This window comes from Salvelinus namaycush, chromosome 30 (genome assembly GCF_016432855.1).
Source record: "Salvelinus namaycush isolate Seneca chromosome 30, SaNama_1.0, whole genome shotgun sequence".
In the NCBI taxonomy this organism is placed as follows: domain Eukaryota; kingdom Metazoa; phylum Chordata; class Actinopteri; order Salmoniformes; family Salmonidae; genus Salvelinus; species Salvelinus namaycush.
The window spans coordinates 5047469-5072367 of NC_052336.1; the positions used below are offsets into that span (position 1 = coordinate 5047469).

Sequence of the window (24899 nt, forward strand, 5' to 3'; positions counted from 1 at the left end):
TTTTCATCCTCCTGTGACCAATGTGGCTGTGAGACAGCAGCCGTGGGAATGGAGAAACCAGCCCTGCCCCTGACCTCCATGTGCTCACACCCTGGCCAGGAGATAGAAGCCCACATGGATTGTACAAACACACACACGTGCACACACACACTCCCTCTCTTTACAGTAATAGAAGGTGAACATTCTGCCAGAGATAATACCAGAAGATGATGAGGAAGAGGATGAGATCTGAATGTACATATACACCACAGGAGGTTGGTGGCACCTTAATTGGGGAGGACTGGTTCGTGGTAATGGCTGGAGAGGAATGAGTGGAATGGTATCAAATACATCAAACACATGGTTTGATGCCATCCCATTCGCTTCGTTCCAGCTATTATTATGAGCGGTTGTCCCCTCAGTCTCCACTGCATGAGGTACAGTATGTGATTGATATTCTTATAATACAGACCCTAGGGTCCAGTCAGAGAGGTAATATTGAGGATTATTGATTGGCCAGATGACTATGATAATGCATAACTCACTGATATATAAATGAAACACTCTTTACAATAAATAGTAATAAACTAAAAAGTCTTTGAGTATGTAAATGTTTTCGTATGGGAAAGACAGAGATGGAGCGCGAGGGAGAGAGAATGAGAGCGAGATAGAGACTAGGAGAAAGTAGTTTAGCCTAAATCACTCTCCTTCTCCTCTCCTTTCTGTTGTTGGGGGATTTTGGAGTGATACTCCTCTCCGGCTCCCTTGTTCCTTCAGCTGTCACTAGTCATCACCACAACTATTACACTACAGCCACAGGAACTGAGGAAATGTTCGTTCCTCCTATCTTTCTCCCTCTCCCTCCCTTTCTTACTTGAATACAATAACTGTTTACAACATGTACACATCTAACAAGTAAGGATCTAAATATCTAAACAGATGAGATGGGAGAGTGTAAATGGTCAGAGAGAGAGCGAGAGAGAGAGAGAGGGAGAGAGAGAGAGAAAGAGAGAGAGAGAGAGATGGCTAGCTACCTAAGGTGGTGTTCTCATACACCCTAGCAGTAAGTGCATATTGAGCAGCAATATTGAGCACTCATTGTCCTGAGACAGTCCCTGCTGTAAGACTGAGATGGTGAAGCCGACTGATATTACCAATAGGGAGGATGTGTCTGTATATACAGATTGGATGTGTGTAAGACTGGGGGAGGGTTCTGCAGGGGCTTGTATGACTAATGTCTGTGCAGAGTCCTATAATGTGCCCTCCCTCAAGGTGAGGCGGACAGGTAGTGTGTAAGTTGAGTTGGACGTGTGTAGACCAGGGGGGACGTATGTGTGTATAAGAGGGGAGTGTGTAAGTTGAGTTGGGAGTGTGTAGACCAGGGGGGACGTATGTGTGTATAAGAGGGGAGTGTGTAAGTTGAGTTGGGAGTGTGTAGACCAGGGGGGACGTATGTGTGTATAAGAGGGTAGTGTGTAAGTTGAGTTGGACGTGTGTAGACCAGGGGGGACGTATGTGTGTATAAGAGGGGAGTGTGTAAGTTGAGTTGGACGTGTGTAGACCAGGGGGGACGTATGTGTGTATAAGAGGGGAGTGTGTAAGTTGAGTTGGGAGTGTGTAGACCAGGGGGGACGTATGTGTGTATAAGAGGGGAGTGTGTAAGTTGAGTTGGACGTGTGTAGACCAGGGGGGACGTATGTGTGTATAAGAGGGGAGTGTGTAAGTTGAGTTGGACGTGTGTAGACCAGGGGGGACGTATGTGTGTATAAGAGGGGAGTGTGTAAGTTGAGTTGGACGTGTGTAGACCAGGGGGGACGTATGTGTGTATAAGAGGGGAGTGTGTAAGTTGAGTTGGTCGTGTGTAGACCAGGGGGGACGTATGTGTGTATACGAGGGGAGTGTGTAAGTTGAGTTGGACGTGTGTAGACCAGGGGGGACGTATGTGTGTATAAGAGGGGAGTGTGTAAGTTGAGTTGGACGTGTGTAGACCAGGGGGGACGTATGTGTGTATAAGAGGGGAGTGTGTATAGTGTGTAAGACATGGGGCAGGTTGTTTCAGTAAGAAAGCAGTGCAGAGCGTGGTTTATTCTCCCTCCAGGCCACACAGAGAGGAAGTGATGCATTTGTGTTTACAAACAAGAGCCGTACCAAGTAATGAAGAACAAAGCTAACATTCCAACAAACAGACAACTCATACCCATAGAGACCAGCTGAGCTAACTATGGTCTGTCAGGAGTTATTAGTGTCATCCAGACAGACAGACAGACAGACAGACAGACAGACAGACAGACAGACAGACAGACAGACAGACAGACAGACAGACTTGCGGCGAGAGTGGTATCTCCTTCTGTTTTTTTTCTCCTTTAATAGTCAATGTCCAGAGTAGATGATGATAAGAGCATCACCCAGCACAGAGAGAGAGAGAGAGAGAAAGAGAGAAAGACAGAGAGCGAGAGAGAGACAGAGACAGAGAGATAATTAGCAGACATGTTGGACAATTCTCCAGCCCCAGGACTCACACTATTTGACACAGAGGTGAAATACCTGCTATATGCTGATGACTTGGTACTTCTATCACCAACCAAAGAAGGTCTTCAACAGAACATTAATATTCTAGAGCAATATTGCCATAATTGGGCTCTGGCAGTAAATTTCCCAAAAACTAAAATCATGATTTTCCAAAAACAAAACAGATGTCAGAAACACAAATATAAATTCACCCTGAACAACATCATCATTGAACACACAAAAAATTACACCTACCTTGGTCTGACCATATCTGCATCGGGAAACTTTAATAGGGCAGTGAATGCACTCAAAGAAAAAGCCCGCAGAGCATTGTATGCAATAAAAATGAAATTATTCAAAATCAACATCCCAATTAGAATTTGGACCAAAATATTTGACAGTGTAATCCTACCAATAGCTCTTTACGGAAGTGAGGTTTGGGGGCCACTCAATAAACTGGACTTTAAAATGTGGGACAAACATCCAATTGAAGCCCTACATGCAGAATTCTGTCGGAAAATCCTACAAGTCCAGAGAAATACACCAACTAATGCATGTAGGGCAGAATTGGGCCGCTTTCCAGTAATAATGAAAATACAGAAAAGATCATTAAAATTTTGGCTACATCTAAATTCAAGTCCAAATTCGAGTCTGCAATTTAAAGCACTTCAAACCCAAGAGCTGAGCCCAGAAACGAGCCCTCTCAGTCAGCTGGTGTTGGACCTCACCAACCAAGCTGACACCAGCACTGCTTCAAAAGAAAGAATTCCAATAAACAAAATCATGAACCAATCAAAGGACTCATATATACAACATTGAAAAACAACATTGAAAAACGAAACAAAATCCCAAAGCCGACTAAATTGCTATCTGACCCTAAACAGAGAATATGAATTGGCTGAATATCTCTACTCTGTCAGAGATATGAAGCAGAGACAGATCCTTACCAAGTACAGGCTGAGTGACCACCGATTGGCAATAGAAACCGGCAGACATAAAAAGACATGGCTACCCAAAGAGGAGCGTGTATGTGGTCACTGCACGACAGGGGATGTAGAAACAGAGATGCACTTTCTCCTTTACTGTGATAAATATTCCTCACCAAGAGATTCATTATTCACAGAAATGTCTACATTTATTCCAAATTTTAACTTATTAAACCCAGAGGAAAAACTAAAAATACTCATGGGCGAAGGAGCAATGGCTCCTCTTGCAGCCAAATATGTATTTGCCTGCCATAGCCTGAGGGACACTGAATAATAACATCTGCATAGTAAGCAGTATTATGACTGTTACTTATTATGACTGTTATTGTTATTACTGTTATTGTTATTACTATTATTATTGTTGTTTATCATTCCAAGTAGTAATGGTATGGGTGGTAATGGTAATGATAGCAGTTTAATGATGGTGGTGGTGGTAGTAGTGGTAATGATGATAGTAGTTGTAGTACCAATGTAATGGTGAAGTTGACCGTTATTTAGTTATAAGTTAGTTATAGTTTCATTTTTTTATTACATTACATTCGATTATTGACTGTTACCATTTTATTGTTACTATTTTTATATTTAATTTTGTATTATTATTTACTGCCATTCTATATTATTATTTGTCATTGTTTATAATTTTATTACAATGTATATTGTATACATTGTTGCTTTGGCAATATTGACACAATGTTTTTCATGCCAATAAAGCAGCTTGAATTTGAATTTGAATTTGAATTTGAGAGAGAGAAAGAGAGAGAGACAGAGAGACAGAGAGCGAGAGAGAGACAGAGACAGAGAGAGATAGAGAAAGAGAGAGACAGAGAGACAGAGAGAGATAGACAGAGAGCGTGAGAGAGACAGAGAGAGATAGACAGAGAGAGAGAGAGAGAGAGAGAGAGAGATACAAACACACACAGTGAAAGGTTTCCTTCAGCCCTGAGACTTAGTAAACCATTGTGGGGGGTCTACCATGATTCATTTTTGGTCCTGTGTTTTAACGGCCACCAGACATACAATAGTATGTGGACACCCCTTCAAATGAGCAGATTCGGCTATTTCAGCCACATCCGTTGCTGACAGGTTTATAAAATCGAGCCCACAGCCATGCAACTTCCATAGACAAACATTGGCATTAGAATGGCCTTACTGAAGAGCTCAGTGACTTTCAACGTGGCACCGTCATAGCATGCCACCTTTCCAACAAGTTCCTCAAATTTCTGCCCTGCTAGAGCTGCCCCGGTCAACTGTAAGTGCTGTTATTGTGAAGTAGAAACGTCTGACAATGCCCCCGTGCACAAAGCGAGGTCCATACAGAAATGTTTTGTCGAGATCGGTATAGAAGAACTTGACTGACCTGCACAGAGACCTGAACTCAACCCCATCCAACACCTTTGGGATGAATTAGAACGCCGACTGTGAGCCAGGCCTAATCGCCCAACATCAGTGCTCAACTTCACTAATCCTCTTGTGGCTGAATGGAAGCAATGTTCCAACATATATATTTTTTTTAAATGTAACCTTTATATAACTAGGCAAGTCAGTTAAGAACAAATTCTTATTTACAATGACGGCTTACATCAGCCTAACCCGGACGATGCTGGGCCAATTGTGCACCCCCCTATGGGACTCCCAATCACGGCCGGATCTAGTGGAAAGCCTTCCCAGAAGAGTGGAGGCTGTTATAGCAGCAAGGGGGGAACCAACTCCATATTAATGAACATGACTTTCGAGTGAGATGTTCGACGAGCAGGTGTCATTTAGTGTATGTCTTGCTCCACTACATGACATGCCTGCCCTAGTTGCATGGGAGACAACATGGGCCCCCCATAGCCCCTCTCTCTCAGTTGAGGCCCAGCAAAGCCACTGTTCAAAACAGAGCCTTCCTTCTCCCTCCTCTCTGGAGAGCTCAGTCACTGAGGCTATGGTCTCTCCATGGTCTTTAGGGTCTCTCATAGGCTCAGTCAGTCAGTACCCAGAGTCTATCATTAGAAAACACAAAGAGCATTCTTAAGCCTGGTTAACCAGAACTATGAAAGAGAGGGAGAGAGAAGATAAGTATATACTCCCTCCTGCCTCCCTCCACGCGTCCCCCACACCAATCATTTAAAAGTAAGAGCAACGGAGGCTTGTAAACACAATGGTTATGCCTGGGCTCAGAGAGGCATGAAGCAGACATACAGGCTCCACCACCCCCGCTGGTCCTGCTCATATAGGCTACCCCTCCCCCCCACTCTCCTCCCCCCTCTCCTCCTCTCTGTTTACCACTCCCTCCTTTTCCTCTCCTACCCCCTCCTTCACAAAACACACCCTCTTCTTCTTCCCCTCTTCCCTCTCTACCTCTTCCCATTCTCCTCTTCCCTCTATCTCTCCCTCCACAAAACACTTCCTCCTCATATATCTCCTTCTGTGTCTACCACTCCCTCCTCCCCCTCTTCTTCGCTACCACTCCCTCCCTCCATCCATCTCTCTCTACCTCTCCACTCCCCAGGGTCCACAATAGTATCAGGCAGGCACTTCACCAGTCTGTATAGTGATATTCCAGTGGAGGGGGTTGTTTTCCATTAGTCATGGTCATAGAAAGGACAGCAGTAGGTCAAAGGGGAAAGGGCATCAGGGCTCTAACTTTGAGAGCAAAAGACGGGTGTCTCTCCCTCTCCTGTCCCCCACTCCTCTCCCTCTCTCACTCCTGTCCCCCACTCCTCTCCCTCTCTTAGGCATCTCCCTCACAAATGCCTGCTGCATGAACACCCAAAATGTCATCATTTCAAAATCTTGTTTCTTGTTCCCTCTCTATGATGTTTCTTTTTCTTTTAATCTTTCTTTCTTTATGTTTTTCTGTTTAATCTTCTTTACTCTTCTCCTTCTCTCTCCCTCTCTCTATCCACTTCTTTCTCTCGCTCTATTTACTTTATTAACTAGAATCCTGGGGTGTGCACCGTCTCCTCAGTAGCCCATTCTGCTGAATTCACACACATTGATTTACGAGCTGAGCCTCCCAAATATACGAGCTGATAAAAATATGACTTCATTTAGATGCATTACCCATGAATTGTTTGCTTTAAATCTATGGTGGGTTGGGCAGCAGAGTGCTGGCTTCAATCAAGCAGAACGCTCATTAATTTGATACCAAATATTGTTATCATTACAGAAACCAGCTGAAACACAAGCCTGGTAGCAGAACGGGAGTGTTAGCCAGACCACACCAACGAGAAGAGCGTGTGATTCTACAGCGTTTATTTTTAGTTACAGACGACGAGATTATGTTTATCTCAACACATTGTAAATACGGTGATGATATCTGCCAAGTTTTATTTTCCTGTCTCGGAGGGCAGGATAATATAGAGTTTTTTGACAACAGTGTTAATTAGAAAATGAAATAAACAATTCTGACGAATGCCCTCTTCACCTCTTGCATAATCTCTATCACCTATGAGAAACAGGCAGGGCCGTAGCTACAAATGAGGTCAGGTCCTCGGCCATTTTGTATTAAAGAGTTTCAATAAGTCAGGTTCTCAATTTACTGTTGAGAATTAGAACACTAGAAAACACAGGGTGCAATTGGAAACTTGGTTGCAGCAGTTGTCCTCTTGTTATATGTCACTCACTGATAGTCCCTCAATTAGCCCATGTCAGTTCACATTTTTTACATTGGTATATTAGTGTACTTAGTCTAGCCTATCTATAGTTGTAATCATGGCCAAATTGTGGAGCGGGCGTGCAGGCCAAGTGCCCTGACCTCCAGGGGGTTCACATTCATTGTATTAGTCACTCTAACTCAGATATCATATTAACCTGGCATAAGTCATCGCAAAATGTGTAGAATTGCAGGAAATTTGTTAATAAAATACTTTTTCTGCTAACAGATCCCTCAGTATGTTTTAAATTATAATTTTTAATCCCGGTGCTGAGTTCATGTGAGTTAATGTGTAGCAGCTAATTGTGTAGCAGCAGGCTGTGTGTTTGTAGATCGACTGAGGAGATTGAAGCTACAGCAACCAATGTGATAATGTCTGGGGTTATTTCTGCTTGTTTTAGGTGTTCTCCAAATAGCATTTTAGAGTTTTAAATTGTATAGAAATGCATTAAATGAGCTGACCTCAGTGAAAATGTCGGACCACACTAAAACTGTTAGGCCATTATGTGTTTGGGGTTATTACATAAAGGATTTTGCACAGAACATTAACAGTGGACTATAACTAATGTGCACTTAGACATAAAGCTATGGCCGGATTGTGCACACCATCCCCTTTAATGTGCCGTAATAACTCTGGTCTGGAAGCAGACTTTACTCTCTCTCCCCTCTTTCCCTTCCTTCACCGTCTGAATGTCCTCCTTTAGGAATGGGTGAGGGAGTTTCGGTGACGCATGGAGGTCATCTGATGGCTTTAGATGGTGTTAGTGTGAAAGAAACTACGACAGAGAGCACTGCAGCTCTCTCTATGCCTGTTTACTCTGCTCTGCTCTCCCACATCTCCGTGCTACCACCTCTCCTTCCCTGGAAGTGCAGGATACAACAGTCCACATGTGCACTAGTCTACACACGGACTCTGTCACTTCAGTGTGTCTTAATGAACTCCACATTACCAGACACTGTATATAGCATCTTAAGAAATCCTCTGCTTAGGTTTGGGTCAGTCGTATTAAGTTGCATTGATGTTTATGAACGATCACGAATACCATGCCATAATCTTGTATACAGAGGTTTGTAATTGTTTAAGTCAACCTGCCCAATACAATCCCATTCATATGAGTCTAATACACTGAAGTGTGCAGCAGCTATAGAGGGAATCTATAGAAACATATATGTACACACATATACAGCATGTGTGTAAACAGCAGTCTGGGCTTGTGTAGGACATGGGCACAGGGGGAATAACTGTGAGAGCCAATGCTGTTCAGTGTGTTCATTTCCTTATTGTTTGACTCACTTGCTTTTCTCTGAGTGTTTGAAATTAATAACAGCCAGCAAAAATCGGAACGAGGGATGAAAATCACCACTTTCCCTGCAGTGAAGCCATTCATCAAGCTAACGAGAGGGGGAGGAGAGGAGGAGGAGAACTGATGTTTGGAGTGGAGGAGAGGAAGAGAGGACGAGGGAGGCAGGTGCGGTTTGGAGGGGAGGAGGAAGGAGAGAAAGGTGACGTCTAAGGCGGGAGAGAGGGAAGGGACGGAGGGAAGGTTTTCTGGGAAGGAGCGGAGGGATGTACTGTTTGCTAAGGAGGAAAGGAGGAGAAGGGAGACGTTTGGAGGTGATGGGGTGAGGAGGCAGGGTGTACTGTTCTAAAAGAAGTACACAACAGGAAGAAGGAGAGGGTTGTCATTGAGGTGTGAGGAGGATGTAACAACGATGGAAGGAGAAGGGGGAATGACAGAGACTCAGTCGAGAGTGAGAAACAGAGGGAGAGAGAGAAAGAGAGAGACGGAGAGTGATACAGAGAAAGAGAGAGAGGGAGATACAGAAAGAGAAAGACCCATACAGCGAGAGAGAGAGAGAGAGAGAGAGAGCGACAGACCAACAGAGACAGTCAGAGACAGACAGAGAGACAGTGGTAAGAGTCCTTCTCATATTAGAGAGTTTATATGAGGACGTCTTTTAAAACCATGTACAGAGTTTTCTTGCCAATAGCTAATGTGTGGATTGCATAGCTATAGACTGAGGTACAGGCTTCCAGGCAGTGTCCACTAATAGTGGTGGTCTGTTCCAAGGCCTTCACCAGTAAGTGCTCTTTCAAGAGACCTCTGATGTCCAGTAGCTCTCCACAGTTTAGCCCACTGGGCAGGATACTGGTCTGATACAAACAAATGTATCTGTCTAGTACGCCTTCCCCTCTCAGTCCGCTACATGCTAGTGACTGTATCCGCAATTGGTGCTACTTTAGCTGAGGGTAAATGTAATTAGATACACAAAACAATACTAACAAGCAAATGGTAGTGTTATTGTGCAGACACAGTGGCTGTCCGCCATCTGCGTCCTTCCTCCCACCCAGGTGATTTGAGCCTACCCTGCTCTGCCACACCCCTGCCATACCTCCTCCCTACGCTGCTCTGCCCCACCCCTGCCATACCTCCTCCCTAAGCCTGCTCTGCCCCACCCCTGCCATACCTCCTCCCTACCCTGCTCTGCCCCACCCTTGCCATACCTCCTCCCTACGCTGCTCTGCCCCACCCCTGCCATACCTACTCCCTACCTTGCTCTGCCCCACCCCTGCCATACCTCCTCCCTACGCTGCTCTGCCCCACCCCTGCCATACCTCCCCCCTACCCTGCTCTGCCCCACCCCTGCCATACCTCCTCCCTACCCTGCTCTGCCCCACCCTTGCCATACCTCCTCCCTACGCTGCTCTGCCCCACCCCTGCCATACCTCCTCCCTACCCTGCTCTGCCCCACCCCTGCCATACCTCCTCACTACCCTGCTCTGCCCCACCCCTGCCATACCTCCTCCCTACGCTGCTCTGCCCCACCCCTGCCATACCTCCTCCCTACCCTGCTCTGACCCACCCCTGCCATACCTCCTCCCTACCCTGCTCTGCCCCACCCCTGCCATACCTCCTCCCTACGCTGCTCTGCCCCACCCCTGCCATACCTCCACCCTACCCTGCTCTGCCCCACCCCTGCCATACCTCCTCCCTACCCTGCTCTGCCCCACCCCTGCCATACCTCCTCCCTACCCTGCTCTGCCCCACCCCTGCCATACCTCCTCCCTACGCTGCTCTGCCCCACCCCTGCCATACCTCCACCCTACCCTGCTCTGCCCCACCCCTGCCATACCTCCTCCCTACCCTGCTCTGCCCCACCCCTGCCATACCTCCTCCCTACGCTGCTCTGCCCCACCCCTGCCATACCTCCTCCCTACCCTGCTCTGCCCCACCCCTGCCATACCTCCTCCCTACCCTGCTCTGCCACACCCCTGTCATACCTCCTCCCTACCCTGCTCTGCCCCACCCCTGCCATACCTCCTCCCTACCCTGCTCTGCCACACCCCTGCCATACCTCCTCCCTACGCTGCTCTGCCCCACCCCTGCCATACCTCCTCCCTACCCTGCTCTGCCACACCCCTGCCATACCTCCTCCCTACCCTGCTCTGCCCCACCTCTGCCATACCTCCTCCCTACGCTGCTCTGCCCCACCCCTGCCATACCTCCTCCCTACCCTGCTCTGTCCCACCCCTGCCATACCTCCACCCTACCCTGCTCTGCCACACCCCTGCCATACCTCCTCCCTACCCTGCTGTGCCCCACCCCTGCCATACCTCCTCCCTACCCTGCTCTGCCCCACCCCTGCCATACCTCCTCCCTACCCTGCTCTGCCACACCCCTGCCATACCTCCTCCCTACCCTGCTCTGCCCCACCCCTGCCATACCTCCTCCCTACCCTGCTCTGCCACACCCCTGCCATACCTCCTCCCTACCCTGCTCTGCCCCACCCCTGCCATACCTCCTCCCTACGCTGCTCTGCCCCACCCCTGCCATACCTCCTCCCTACCCTGCTCTGCCCCACCCCTGCCATACCTCCTCCCTACCCTGCTCTGCCCCACCCCTGCCATACCTCCTCCCTACGCTGCTCTGCCCCACCCCTGCCATACCTCCTCCCTACGCTGCTCTGCCCCACCCCTGCCATACCTCCTCCCTACCCTGCTCTGCCCCACCTCTGCCATACCTCCTCCCTACCCTGCTCTGCCACACGCCTGCCATACCTCCCCCCTACCCTGCTCTGCCCCACCTCTGCCATACCTCCTCCCTACGCTGCTCTGCCCCACCCCTGCCATACCTCCTCCCTACCCTGCTCTGCCCCACCCCTGCCATACCTCCTCCCTACCCAGCTCTGCCACACCCCTGCCATACCTCCTCCCTACCCTGCTCTGCCCCACCTCTGCCATACCTCCTCCCTACGCTGCTCTGCCCCGCCCCTGCCATACCTCCTCCCTACCCTGCTCTGCCCCACCTCTGCCATACCTCCTCCCTACCCTGCTCTGCCACACCCCTGCCATACCTCCTCCCTACCCTGCTCTGCCCCACCTCTGCCATACCTCCTCCCTACGCTGCTCTGCCCCACCCCTGCCATACCTCCTCCCTACGCTGCTCTGCCCCACCCCTGTCATACCTCCTCCCTACCCTGCTCTGCCACACCCCTGCCATACCTCCTCCCTACGCTGCTCTGCCCCACCGCTGTCATACCTCCTCCCTACCCTGCTCTGCCGCACCCCTGCCATACCTCCTCCCTACCCTGCTCTGCCACACCCCTGCCATACCGCCTCCACTACACTACACTACCCAGGTCCTTCACACCCTGTGTGGGGCTGACTAGGATATTACTGAGTCTTTGTTTTTATGCTTGGGAAAGATGTTGAGAATTATGCCACGGGAAAATAATTAGCAAAGTGTAGCTATGCCCATACGCCCTGGGCTAAATCTAGCACCACTTCACAACCAAGCCCAGTCCAGCTTAGAGGAGGGGGAAGCAGAAACCCTGGTGGTACTGAACAGTACTCCCTTGTTCTTCGCCTCTGCCTCTATTTACAGTAGAAAGATATACACCGAGTATACAAAACATTAGGAACACCTGCTCTTTCCATGACATAGACTGACCAGGTGAATCCAGGTGAAAGCTATGATCCCTTATTGGTGTCATCTATTAAATCCACTTCAATCAGTATAGATGAAGGGGAGGAGACAGGTTAAAGAAGGATTTTTAAGCCTTGAGACATGATTGTGTATGTGTGCCATTCAGAGGGTGAATGGGCAAGACAAAATATGGAAGTGCCTTTGAACGGGGTATGGTAGTAGGCACACTGGTTTGATTGTGCCAAGAACTGCAACACTGCTGGAGTTTTCATGCTCAACAGTTTCCTATGTGTATCAAGAATGATCCACCACCCAAAGGACATATAGCCAACTTGACACAACTGTGGGAAGCATTGAAGTCAACCCTGTGGAAAGCTTTCGAGACCATGTAGAGTCCATGCCCCAAAGAATTGAGTCTGTTCTGAGGGCAAAAGGGGTTGCAACTCAACATTAGGAAGTTGTTCCTAATGTTTTGTACACTCAGTGTATGTGCCACACTGCTAACATTCTTAACCCTTTGTCAAACATTTTCTGTCTCTAGTGTCACTGAGTACAGTCTTATAGTCTTTAAATCCTATGCCCTGCACTCTCTGACCGAGATAAAGGTCTAGAGATACCCAGAGCCTATTATAAAACTCGAGACTGAAGGCAAGGGTCTAAGATACGTTTCTCAGTCTATGACGTAGAGACTAAAGAGGACCACAGAGCCTATAACAGAACCCAGAGCCCAAGGCTGGGCCAGGCTGGGCCGAGGGGGGAAAGTAATCATGATTCATGGTGCCTGACAGTGGGTGACGTCAACTGTACCCAGCTGGCTGTACATGGAGATCTATATTTTTAACCTTAAAGCCAGACCACAGTGTCTTCGGTTATGCAGGCTAAATATAGGCTCACTCCTACTGCACACTTCTCCAGTTTCTCACTCCTTTCTGAGAGGCAGGTGGAGGATAAAAGAGGGTGAGAGAGGGATAGATAGAGAGAGAGAGAGAAAGAGAGAGAGAGAGAGAGATGGGGGGGTGGGGTGGATAGGGTTTGTGGGGTACGGGGGGGACATGTCGCTCCGGACCTGATGCAAATAAATCACCCTCAACTGTTGACCCGTGTGTAGCGAAAGGGGTTGGAGGGATTGTTTTTGTACCCCTGCTCTGCCCTCATCCTCTCTATTCTCCTCTCCTCCACCTTCCCCCGCATCTCTGCCCCCTCTCCCACCTCCCCCTCTTCCGTGTGACAGGTCAATCTGGATGGATTTCATCTGCCCTCCCTCGTCTAGGGAGGCCAACATCCTGTATAGCAACTAGAAATAGAGTGACCGCTCTGGGACAGAAGAGGGGAGGGGAGGAGAGTACTACTGAGCAGCTAGAGAGAAGTGGTGAGGGTGAGAGGATGGTGTTGTGTCATACACACACATGTAAACAGGCATGGACAACAAACACACCCACACACACACACACACACACACACACACACACACACACACACACACACACACACACACACACACACACACACACACACACACACACACACACACACACACACACACACACACACACACACACACACACACAAACACATTCACTCTGTGGTGATCGTGAGATGTGTGTCTTTGTGAAAGGGGTGCTGTGTGTGGCTGAAACGGAGTCAGCGAGTCTGACCCAAGCCACCCTACTGTCACACGGTCACACAGCTACGGGTGGTGACCCTCCCTGTCCGTTAGACCCTGCCCCACGTCTGACAACACACACACACACACTCAATGGCACATAAGCCAGCCTCTTCATCCTCCTCAGCCCTCAACTCATATGCATGAGAGTGCATGCACACACACATACACAGAAATACACACACACACACCTGTCACTTTGTCCTTGTCAGCAGATTCTGGGTCTCTTTCCCCCTGCTGGGTGTTGAACTCCAGTCCCCCTCTGCCAGGGCCACCACTAGGGTAAGGTGCCTGCCTGCCGTCTTCCCAGTCAGGTCTGAACACACACACACACACACACACACACACACACACACACACACACACACACACACACACACACACACACACACACACACACACACACACACACACACACACACACACACACACACACACACACACACACACACACACACACACTAGAACATCTGTTGGTAAAAAGGACAAACTAGTCTCAGCCATAACCCCTCTCCTCACACAGACACAGTAGCCCTTATTCCATGACTCCTCCTGTATTTATAACATGTACAGTTTGACAGTTTAGTCATTCAGCAGACGCTCTTATCCAGAGTGAATTACAGGTAGTGCCTTCATCTTAAGGTAGCTAGGAGGGACAGCCACACATCACAGTCATAGTAAGTACATTTTTCCTCAATAAAGTAGCTACCAACAAAGTCAGAGCTAGTAAAACAAATAAAATAAAATATACAAATTAAAGTGTGAGTGTTAGTTCACGAAAGGGATTCTTTTTTTCCCTAAAAATATATATATATATATAAAATACATTGTTGTCATAACTATTATTTCACTCTCTCAGTCGTGTCTGAGGCTCAGATGGTGACACCTGTGTTTTGGTGGCTGGTGGTGGCTGGCCCGCTCCTGCTCAAGCCAGAGTCAGGACTCTCTTTCCCGAGGCAAGGACACTCAGACCCTGGCTCCTTGTTTTCCATCACTCAGCCTGTCCTACTGGAGCTACGTGGCCAGACTGCTCATCGCACTCCCCTCCTGCCCCCATCCCTTCTCATATGCATGGATTTGCATAAAACAAAGACACTGCCTAGCCTGCGTCGTCTAAGGAGAGACAGAAACCAAGATGACTGTCGGCCAACGACCGGACCGGGCCAAGCCGAGCTGTAAGAGGTTTGGCAGGTAGTCAGGGTACGGTATGACGTTTTGACACATGGTGGCGAGTAAGATGGACGCCCTCATGGTTTTCCACTTTCCCTCGCTTCCACTCGCCAACAGTCCGTTCTCTGACATGGCGTTGTTTATGTCCTGTGCAGGTGAGCAGAGGTCACCTGATTCACGGTGGTGACATGGGAGGAGAAGAGGAGCACTTAAAACACTTCATCTAAAGATGATTTGTCCTTGTCTCCCCTGATGCCTTTGTCCTCTCTCACTCTCTCACTCTCTCTCTTTTTGCTGAAGTAAAGTGGAGCTGGAGACAGGCCAGCTACTGATCCCAGGCCCCACTTAGAGACAATAAGGGAAATAACACTGGACACACTAAAGGCCATAATGGAATGTCTCGATCTAGCAGTATAGCATATAGAGATAGAGACCACAGAATGTGCCATTCCATTTCAGGCTATTTTGGAAAAGTGATATTTCTGAATACTTTTCACAAATAAATTATGTTTATATATTAATGAGTGTATAAAACATTAGGAACACCTTCCCAATATTGAGTTGCACCCGCTTTTGTCCTCAGAACATCCTCAATTCATCGGGGCAGGGACTCCACAAGGTGTCAAATGCGTTCCACAGGGATGCTGGCCCATTTTCACCCCAATGCTTCCCACAGTTGTGTCAAGTTGGCTGGATGTCCTTTGGGTGTTTGACCATTCTTGATACACACGGGAAACGGTTGAGCATGAAAAACCCAGCAACGTTGCAGTTAATTGCGACACTCAAACCACTGCGCCTTGCACCTACTGCCATATCCTTTTCAAAGGCACTTAAATATTTTGTCTTGCCCATTCACCTTCTGAATGGCACATATACTCAATCCATGTCTCAATTGTCTCATGTCTTCTCCCCTTCTTCATCTACACTGATTAAAGTGGATTTAACAGGTGACATCAATAAGGGATCATAGCTTTCACCTGGATTCACCTGGTCGGTCTATATCATGTAAAGGGCAGGTGTACCTAATGTTTTGTCCACTCAGTGTATGTGTCTTTCTCTGCTTGTGCAGTGTGTTAACCATCTGTAACTCACTCATAACAAATCACTCCCTCGGTCTGAAAAAAGTTCCAGTTAGGGGAGCACCAGGCAGTGTACTATTACTGGTCCTGTTGACAGGCTAAGCCCAGTGACTGAGGGCTGAGTAGAGTCACTGGTCCCCGTACACAGACTGGGGATCAGGGGGATGAGAGGGATTTCCAACAGGAGCTGCCTGGGCAGCTGCATGAGGAGCAGCTGCCTGCAGAGGGAACATGGACGTTTCGGGGAGATGGTTGGAGGTATGAGGGAGGTTGTAATGTATAGTGTACCATATAGGGGTATGGAGGGTTTAGGGGCTATTAATGACTCCTTTTATGATGGAACGGGATATGATCAGTACAGCTGAATGTAAACACGGCACAAACCACCAAATAAAAATGTCAATACACACTACTTAAAACACTGTTTCACTCACACACACACACTAGCATGTCTTCTCTGTCACAGTAGGCACCCATATAGACAGAGCAGCTCAAGCCTCATGCTGAACGGAGTGTCCCTCCTAACAGATTAGTCGATGGGTTTCGGCGCGGCACAATCAGCGAAGCCATTACAGAAACAATTGGTTTTGTGATAAACATTGGCCTCAGTTTCCCTTCATCTCTGTGCATCGATTACAGACGACTGCAGAAATGTTCTTTAGTCGGATTCCTTTTGTATATAAACCCTACTCTGGGTGTTGCTACAGGTTCAATATAATAGAAAGTGCCACAGAACCCAGGAGCTTGGATAAGTGTGTTGTTCTGGCAGATAGACAGAGAGGATTCTCTCTGGTCTCCATAAGACAGGTTTATGTTTCCAGCATGGCCCATATATTTCCGAGATGTACATTAAGAGTGAGGATGGGACATGAACATGCTGGAGTACTGCTCCATGAACATCATAAAGTGATGAGATGGAGAAATATATTGAGAGACATATTGTAGAGGTAACATGATGGCGGCGTCAGATTCATGAATAAAGAATGACAAACACTATTACATAGCTGTAATGGACCCTTCAGAGAACCACACTTTATGTTATGATAACATACAGTATAGACTGGGTCGTTCAGTGTAATACATGTTCAATTGCATTAGGTTTCAAATGTGTTGATAGTGAAAAGTGGAAAAACAATTCATTAAATTAAACTGATTCATTAAAAACACTAGTTTTGCGACTGTAAAAGTGTCAACATTTAAAATTAATAATAATGGTAATAATAATTATATGATCAATAATAATCATTTTCAACACTACATTAATAAAAAAGAGAGAGAGAGAAAGAGTGTTGTGTTTTACCTCAGACATCAAGGCCAAGGGCACAGAGGGGCGAGGCTCTCGATCACAGATGGAGGAATTTTCTGGATGACCTGAAAATGCAGATAGCAGAAAACCCAGTCAAAACATACACCATGAATACACACACACATTGAGCAGGTTGCGTTCTCACCTCGGCTACGCAGTAAAATCCATACGGCAGCTTACTGTAGACAAGATTTGATGTGGAGGAAAGGGTAGAACATTTGCATTTCAATAGACTGTGTATCCAGTCTCCAGGCATCTAAACATATTCATCTGATATTACAGAAATACCCAGAGAAATGTCTATGACAGAGAGGGAAGTGAAAGACCAAATCAAACGACGAAGCCAACAGTAATGAAAGAGTCATTATTAACCCTAAATATGAATATTTAAATATCACAAATCATATTAACTGCATATTGATTTGCAAACATATACACATACATGCATGCCAACGTGCACACACACACACAAACGCTGCCGGAATCTTCACGTACGCAGAGTTTTCAGTCAACTCAGCTGGGTATCTACCGGCCCAACAGCATATGGTGTACTAATGCAGACACCTACACAAACACAAACACACACACACACACACAGAGAATGTGAAAGTGAGATGCACAAACATATACAGTAGTATACAGCCCTATGCTCATGATGGTGACTTGGCTCCTGGTACCATTGGAGAGGTTGACAGCCCAGCCCTCACTGGCTGGACCCACACCTAGCATCACTCTGATGCCTCACTGACTGGGTCTGGAACTAGCATCAATCTGAGCCCTCACTGACTGGGTCTGGAACTAGCATCACTCTGAGCCCTCGCTGGCTGGGTCTGGACCCAGCATCACTCTGAGCCCTCACTGACTGGGTCTGGACCCAGCATCAATCTGAGCCCTCACTGGCTGGGTCTGGACCCAGCATCACTCTGAGCCCTCACTGGCTGGGTCTGGAACTAGCGTCACTCTGAGCCCTCACTGGCTGGGTCTGGAACTAGCATCACTTTGAGCCCTCACTGACTGGGTCTGGAACTAGCATCACTCTGAGCCCTCACTGGCTGGGTCTGGACCCAGCATCACTCTGAGCCCTCACTGGCTGGGTCTGGACCCAACATCACTCTGAGCCCTCACTGGCTGGGTCTGGAACTAGCATCACTCTGAGCCCTCACTGGCTGGGTCTGGACCCAGCATCACTCTGAGCCCTCACTGGCTGGGTCTGGACCCAGCATCACTCTGAGCCCTCACTGACTGGGTCTGGACCCATCATCACTCTGAGCCCTCACTGACTGGGTCTGGACCCAGCATCACTCTGAGCCCTCACTGGCTGGGTCTGGATCCAGCATCACTCTGAGCCCTCACTGACTGGGTCTGGACCGAGCATCACTCTGAGCCCTCACTGACTGGGTCTTGACCTAGCATCACTCTAAACCCTCATTGGCTGGGCCCAGACAGACAGACATACATTGTTGGAATGAGATGGGGATGAAATAGAGAGGAGAGAAAGAGAGATGGAAGCTCTGGGAGGAGTAGAGGTCACCTTGCTTGGTTAAGAGATCAGTGTCCGTTTGACATGCAGCGAGGTGGTGTGGTGTGTGTGTGTATGTGTGTGTGTACGTGCATATCAAATCAGTAGAGTTAGTGTGAAAAGTCTGAGTGGTATCACTCCGCATTGTAGATGATGAAAAAAACATGTATTTATTTATTCTGTAAAAATCATTATTCATATTTATTTACATTTTTTTGCTTTTATACAAACCATCTATAATTGAAACAGCTGAATAAGCAGTGGTAACATTTGCTATAAAATAACTGTACACACACCCACAGCAGTGGTGGAAAAATGACAGTCTAAGAAATACTTCATCTCTACACTGCAGTGGAGACAATCTGAAATTATTCGGTTTTCAAATAAATGCCACATAATTCAATTTTACTGAGCACTGACAAACTCCAGGAAAACAGTGGTGATGCAGTCTGCTGATGTAGAGAGCACAGCAGGACATTTAGTCAGGGCTTCTAAATCACTGCACGTGTAAACGTTTATCAGAGAGATGCAGATACGTTATGCCTGAACGCAGCCCAAACTAGCCACTAACTTCTCTGAAGAAGCGGATGGGTACGTTCAAGGACCTTCTATTTAGAAGTGCTATTTATTTAGTTAATATGATTCCCTGCAAACTTCTAGAACCAGGGGGTGATGAGGAATTAATAATAACTTCCTGGGTTGGCGCCCCCCCTTGGGTTGTGCCGTGGCGGAGATCTTTGTGGGCTATACTCGGCCTTGTCTCAGGATGGTATGTTGGTGGTTGAAGATATCCCTCTAGTGGTGTGGGGGCTGTGCTTTGGCAAAGTGGGTGGGGTTATATCCTGCCTGTTTGGCCGTGTCCGGGGGTATCATCGGATGGGGCCACAGTGTCTCCTGACCCCTCCTGTCTCAGCATCCAGTATTTATGCTGCAGTAGTTTATGTGGCGGGGGGCTAGGGTCAGTCTGTTATATCTGGAGTATTTCTCCTGTCGTATCCGGTGTCCTGTGTGAATTTAAGTATGCTCTCTCTAATTCTCTCTTTCTTTCTTTCTTTCTTTCTTTCTCTCTCTCGGAGGACTTGAGCCCTAGGACCATGCCTCACCACCTGGTCGTGCTGCTGCTCCAGTTTCAACTGTTCTGCCTATGGAACCCTGACCTGTTCACTGGACGTGCTACCTGTCCCAGACCTGCTGTTTTCAACTCTCTAGAGACAGCAGGAGCGGTAGAGATACTCTCAAGGATTGGCTATGAAAAGCCAACTGACATTTACTCCTTATGTGCTGACTTGTTGCACCCTCAACAACTACTGTGATTATTATTATTTGACCATGCTGGTCATTTATGAACATTTGAACATCTTGGCCATGTTCTGTTATAATCTCCACCCGGCACAGCCAGAAGAAGACTGGCCACCCCGCATAGCCTGGCTCCTCTCTAGGTTTCTTCCTAGGTTTTGGCCTTTCTAGGGAGTTTTTCCTAGCCACCGTGCTTCTACACCTGCATTGCTTGCTGTTTGGGGTTTTAGGCTGGGTTTTGTACAGCACTTTGATATATCAGATGATGTAAGAAGGGCTATATAAATACATTTGATTTGTTTTGGTTTAAATTCATATCAATGTACAGTATATTTGTCAATAATTGGTTTAAGCTTCTGACTCACACAGGAGCATTGTCACGACTCCTACCGAAGGTGACTCCCCTTCCTCTTCGGGTGGCGCTCGGCAGTCATTGTCACCGGCCTACTAGCTGCCACTGATCTTTTCCTCCCCATCCTTGTCTGTTTATTAGTTACACCTGTTTGTAATTAGGTTAATTAGTTGGGCTTTATTACCCAGCCGGCCCGCCTGCTGGGTGTGCGGGATTGTTTTTGTGTATTGTTGTACAAGCCTGTATGTCACGGTTGTTCGTGTACGTTAGTTCTTTTTCGGGACTGTTTAGTTCCCCTGTGTTTTGGGGCATTTGTTTTGAGTGGCGTCGTTTTCACCTGTGTGGTGAATAAAGAAGTAGCGCTACTCTGAACTCTCTGTCTCCTGCGTCTGACTTCTTCCTCCACTACACCCCGGGCATTACAAGCATATACTACATTCAGCCTCCAAAATGAATTGAAATAACTCATGAGAATAAGGAGGTGCTAGGCTACTTTGGCTTGAACGTATAGATTATTCAGACTTTTGGGGGAATTACTTCAACCGGAGTAGCCTAGCACATTCATATCATCAGATATTTTGAATAAAAAATAAGTGAGTTTTTTTCTAGAAAGGAAAGCAGATGTCATTCGGGGAAAAAGAGAAAGTATTTTAAAGTAGAAGTCCGCTGCTCTCTCTCTCTCTGTCTCTGTCCTGCCATCCTCTGTGTCACAGGACCTCAGGGAGCTGGTGTTGGATTCATTTAAGTAAGTCCCAGTCCCTTTGCTTTACCTCCATTTGCAGACATATAAAATTACCCCTCAGAGTACGGCTACACTTCATTATCAACATAACCTGCAGCCAGCCACTCTCAAGGACAACTCTCTAATGAGTCACATGCCTATTCCCTTTAAAATATCTATTTGAAGCACAATGTTTCGACTTTCTGCTGCCCCAAAGAGGATAAAATGAGAGGAATATTTCCCAGTAAAATACGCGCATCTTAATTGATCCCTGATGCACGTTTCCCCCTGAAGGAGGGAGAAAGCTTTTCTTCTCAGAGAGGATAGGAGGTGAGTAATGTTGCTGTTTCCTGTTTTCTCCCAGCGTCCTCTACCAACCTGGGCAGGCCCTATAAGAAGGTTAGCAGGGAGGGGATAGGCCTCACCATTCAGTCTGTGAAAGGATAAAACAAATATTTTCCCATACAGTATATTGTTTTATTTGATTTAACATGAATAATGCTTGTAAAGCAGATGTTTACTGTGTCATGGCTATTGAATAAAAAGTCTGATTTGGGGAGTCTGCTTTATCCAAACAATTATTATTATTATTGTTCTTGTCAAGGATAGAGTTGATGGCCTTTGCCTGTTAGAAGGTAGGTCGTCTTAAGCTGTCTAAATAAAGCATAAACAAAAGCTCTGTGTTCTATTATTCATTGGACTCTGTTTGGCCCAGAGAGAATCCAGGTTAGCACGCCAACCCCACGTTTCCTGTCTGACCTCCTCACTCTACCGTCTGTCCGTGTGTGTGTATGTGTGTGTTTGTGTGTGTTTGCACCCTGTCTCTGCACCTTCACACACACACAGACGCATAGATAAACTAAGATGTTCAGAGAGGTGAAAAGTCATGACGCCTGCGCAGACCAACACAAACACACACTACAAGATGTATCTCTCATAATCACACACACACTACAAGATGTATCTCTCATAATCACACACATACTACAAGATTTATCTCTCTCATAATCACACACACACTACAAGATGTATCTCTCATAATCACACACACACTACAAGATGTATCTCTCTCATAATCACACACACACTACAAGATGTATCTCTCTCATAATCACACACACACTACAAGATGTATCTCTCATAATCACACACACACTACAAGATGTATCTCTCATAATCACACACACACTACAAGATGTATCTCTCTCATAATCACACACACACTACAAGATGTATCTCTCATAATCACACACACACTACAAGATGTATCTCTCTCATAATCACACACACACTACAAGATGTATCTCTCTCATAATCACACGCACACTACAAGATGTATCTCTCTCATAATCACACACACACTAAAAGATGTATCTCTCTCATAATCACACACACACTACAAGATGTATCTCTCTCATAATCACACACACACTACAAGATGTATCTCTCTCATAATCACACACACACACTACAAGATCTATCTCTCTCATAATGACACACACACTACAAGATGTATCTCTCATAATCACACACACACTACAAGATGTATCTCTCTCATAATCACACACACACTACAAGATGTATCTCTCATAATCACACACACACTACAAGATGTATCTCTCTCATAATCACACACACACTACAAGATGTATCTCTCTCATAATCACACACACTACAAGATGTATCTCTCTCATAATCACACACACACACTACAAGATCTATCTCTCTCATAATCACACACACACTACAAGATGTATCTCTCATAATCACACACACACTACAAGATGTATTTCTCTCATAATCACACACACACACACTACAAGATGTATCTCTCATAATCACACACACACTACAAGATGTATTTCTCTCATAATCACACACACACACACTACAAGATGTATCTCTCATAATCACACACACACTACAAGATGTATCTCTCTCATAATCACACACACACTACAAGATGTATCTCTCATAATCACACACACACTACAAGATGTATCTCTCATAATCACACACACACTACAAGATGGATCTCTCTCATAATCACACACACACACTACAAGATGTATCTCTCTCATAATCACACACACACTACAAGATGTATCTCTCATAATCACACACACACTACAAGATGTATCTCTCTCATAATCACACACACACTACAAGATGTATCTCTCATAATCACACACACACTACAAGATGTATCTCTCATAATCACACACACACTACAAGATGTATCTCTCTCATAATCACACACACACACTACAAGATGTATCTCTCTCATAATCACACACACACTACAAGATGTATCTCTCTCATAATCACACACACACTACAAGATGTATCTCTCATAATCACACACACACTACAAGATGTATCTCTCTCATAATCACACACACACTACAAGATGTATCTCTCTCATAATCACACACACACTACAATATCTATCTCTCTCATAATCACACACACAGACACACACACTAATGTATCTTGGTAAAAAGGACAAACTAGGAGCATGTCACTCAGTCTCAGCCCTAACCCCTCTCCTCTCCAACACATAGAGCCAAAGCAAGTTAAGGACAGTGTGGTGTTCTACATTCTACATTAGCCTGTTGATATATGAATCAGTGTGATTTAGGAATTATTACATTAATACCCAGAGGGGGAATATTGTGACAGAGGAGAGGTTTGTCACCAGTCCCTGATTCTCTAATGAACACACCAATAATGACACATACACACATACTGTGCTTACTCATACACACATATGTGACTTAACCGGACAAGCTGAAGCAAAACTCTCTTACACTCTTTGGAACACACAAGCACACATTTGGAGACAGTGAGTAAAACTGCAGTGTGTTGAGCTCTCTGTATACAGTCGGGAGCTAAGTGGCTGCTATGATGGCAGTATATATTATTCAGTCAGTAATAATGTAGAGCGTTAGCTGTGTGTATCTCACACACGGAGCTATCTCTCTATGAAGAGGAAATGAGTGTGTTCCCCTGGGTTAGGGATTACTCTAATGACTTTGTGTATGGCCCTGTGCGCTCTCACTTTTGACCTCCATACAGCCTCTGAAAGACAGCCTGACACACAGACAGAGACACATACATGGACAAATGTACACACACACACACACTCACGAACAAACGCACACACATACCCGCACGCCCAAATCCTCCTGAGTCCCTCTCCTGGGCCCCTTTTTAAGCCCCTGGAGGATTTGGGACCCTTGCCTACCTATTTTGGGATCTGCCAATAGGCTTGTTGCTCCATGAGCGAACAACCTGCCCTGTCCACCCCCCACCTCCGTAGGCGGCAAACATCAACGCGTTGCATCGCTCCAAATGAACACCTCAGTGAGAGCAGATAGAACCATCACTCAGATAACCATGCACTGTAGCAAGGGGAAATTAGCAACAGCAGCTATCGCTTATCTGTCAGTCCTCACTCAAATGTGCCACATTTATATATATTGTGGTTAAATCAAAGAATATAAAAACAAAGATTAAAATCATTAATTATGGATGATGGCCGTCACATGATCCAAAAATCAACAGCTGAGGACTAATCCTCACTACATCTGATTCTATTCTAAAAGAACAATCAATTACAGAGAGAGAGAGTGTGTGTGTGGGGGGGGGGGGGGGGGCTAGGACTGATTGATATCTGGCAGTGAAGACACAGTGAAGACTGTCACTCTCTCTCACACACACAGACACAGAGAGAGAGAGAGAGAGAGAGAGAG

General features: G+C 46.4%; 2 protein-coding genes across 2 annotated transcripts in view; one reads left to right on the forward strand and one right to left on the reverse strand.

Moving 5' to 3' along the window:
- The window catches only part of LOC120024737 (transcription factor Maf-like), a 165587-nt gene that overhangs the window by 129902 nt on the left and 10786 nt on the right, over positions 1 to 24899 (reverse strand). Inside the window, exon 2 of the mRNA XM_038969016.1 lies at positions 17251 to 17321. Within this exon, the coding sequence (XP_038824944.1) occupies positions 17294 to 17321 (28 nt within the window). The 3' untranslated portion in view covers positions 17251 to 17293. The remainder of the gene's footprint in view (positions 1 to 17250; positions 17322 to 24899) is intronic.
- On the forward strand, positions 8824 to 11777 carry LOC120024781 (proline-rich extensin-like protein EPR1). Its single transcript, XM_038969065.1, has 2 exons — positions 8824 to 8862; positions 9474 to 11777. The coding sequence occupies exons 1-2, from the start codon at positions 8824 to 8826 to the stop codon at positions 11775 to 11777; spliced, it is 2343 nt and encodes a 780-aa protein (XP_038824993.1).

What these genes read in the sequence shown, in the direction of transcription:
- LOC120024781 (XM_038969065.1), top strand. Translation starts at nt 8,824, where the DNA reads ATGGAAGGAGAAGGGGGAATGACAGAGACTCAGTCGAGA. An exon ending in TGACAGAGACTCAGTCGAGA is followed by an intron (nt 8,863 to 9,473) that starts GTGAGAAACAGA and finishes AGGTGATTTGAG; the next exon opens with CCTACCCTGCTCTGCCACAC.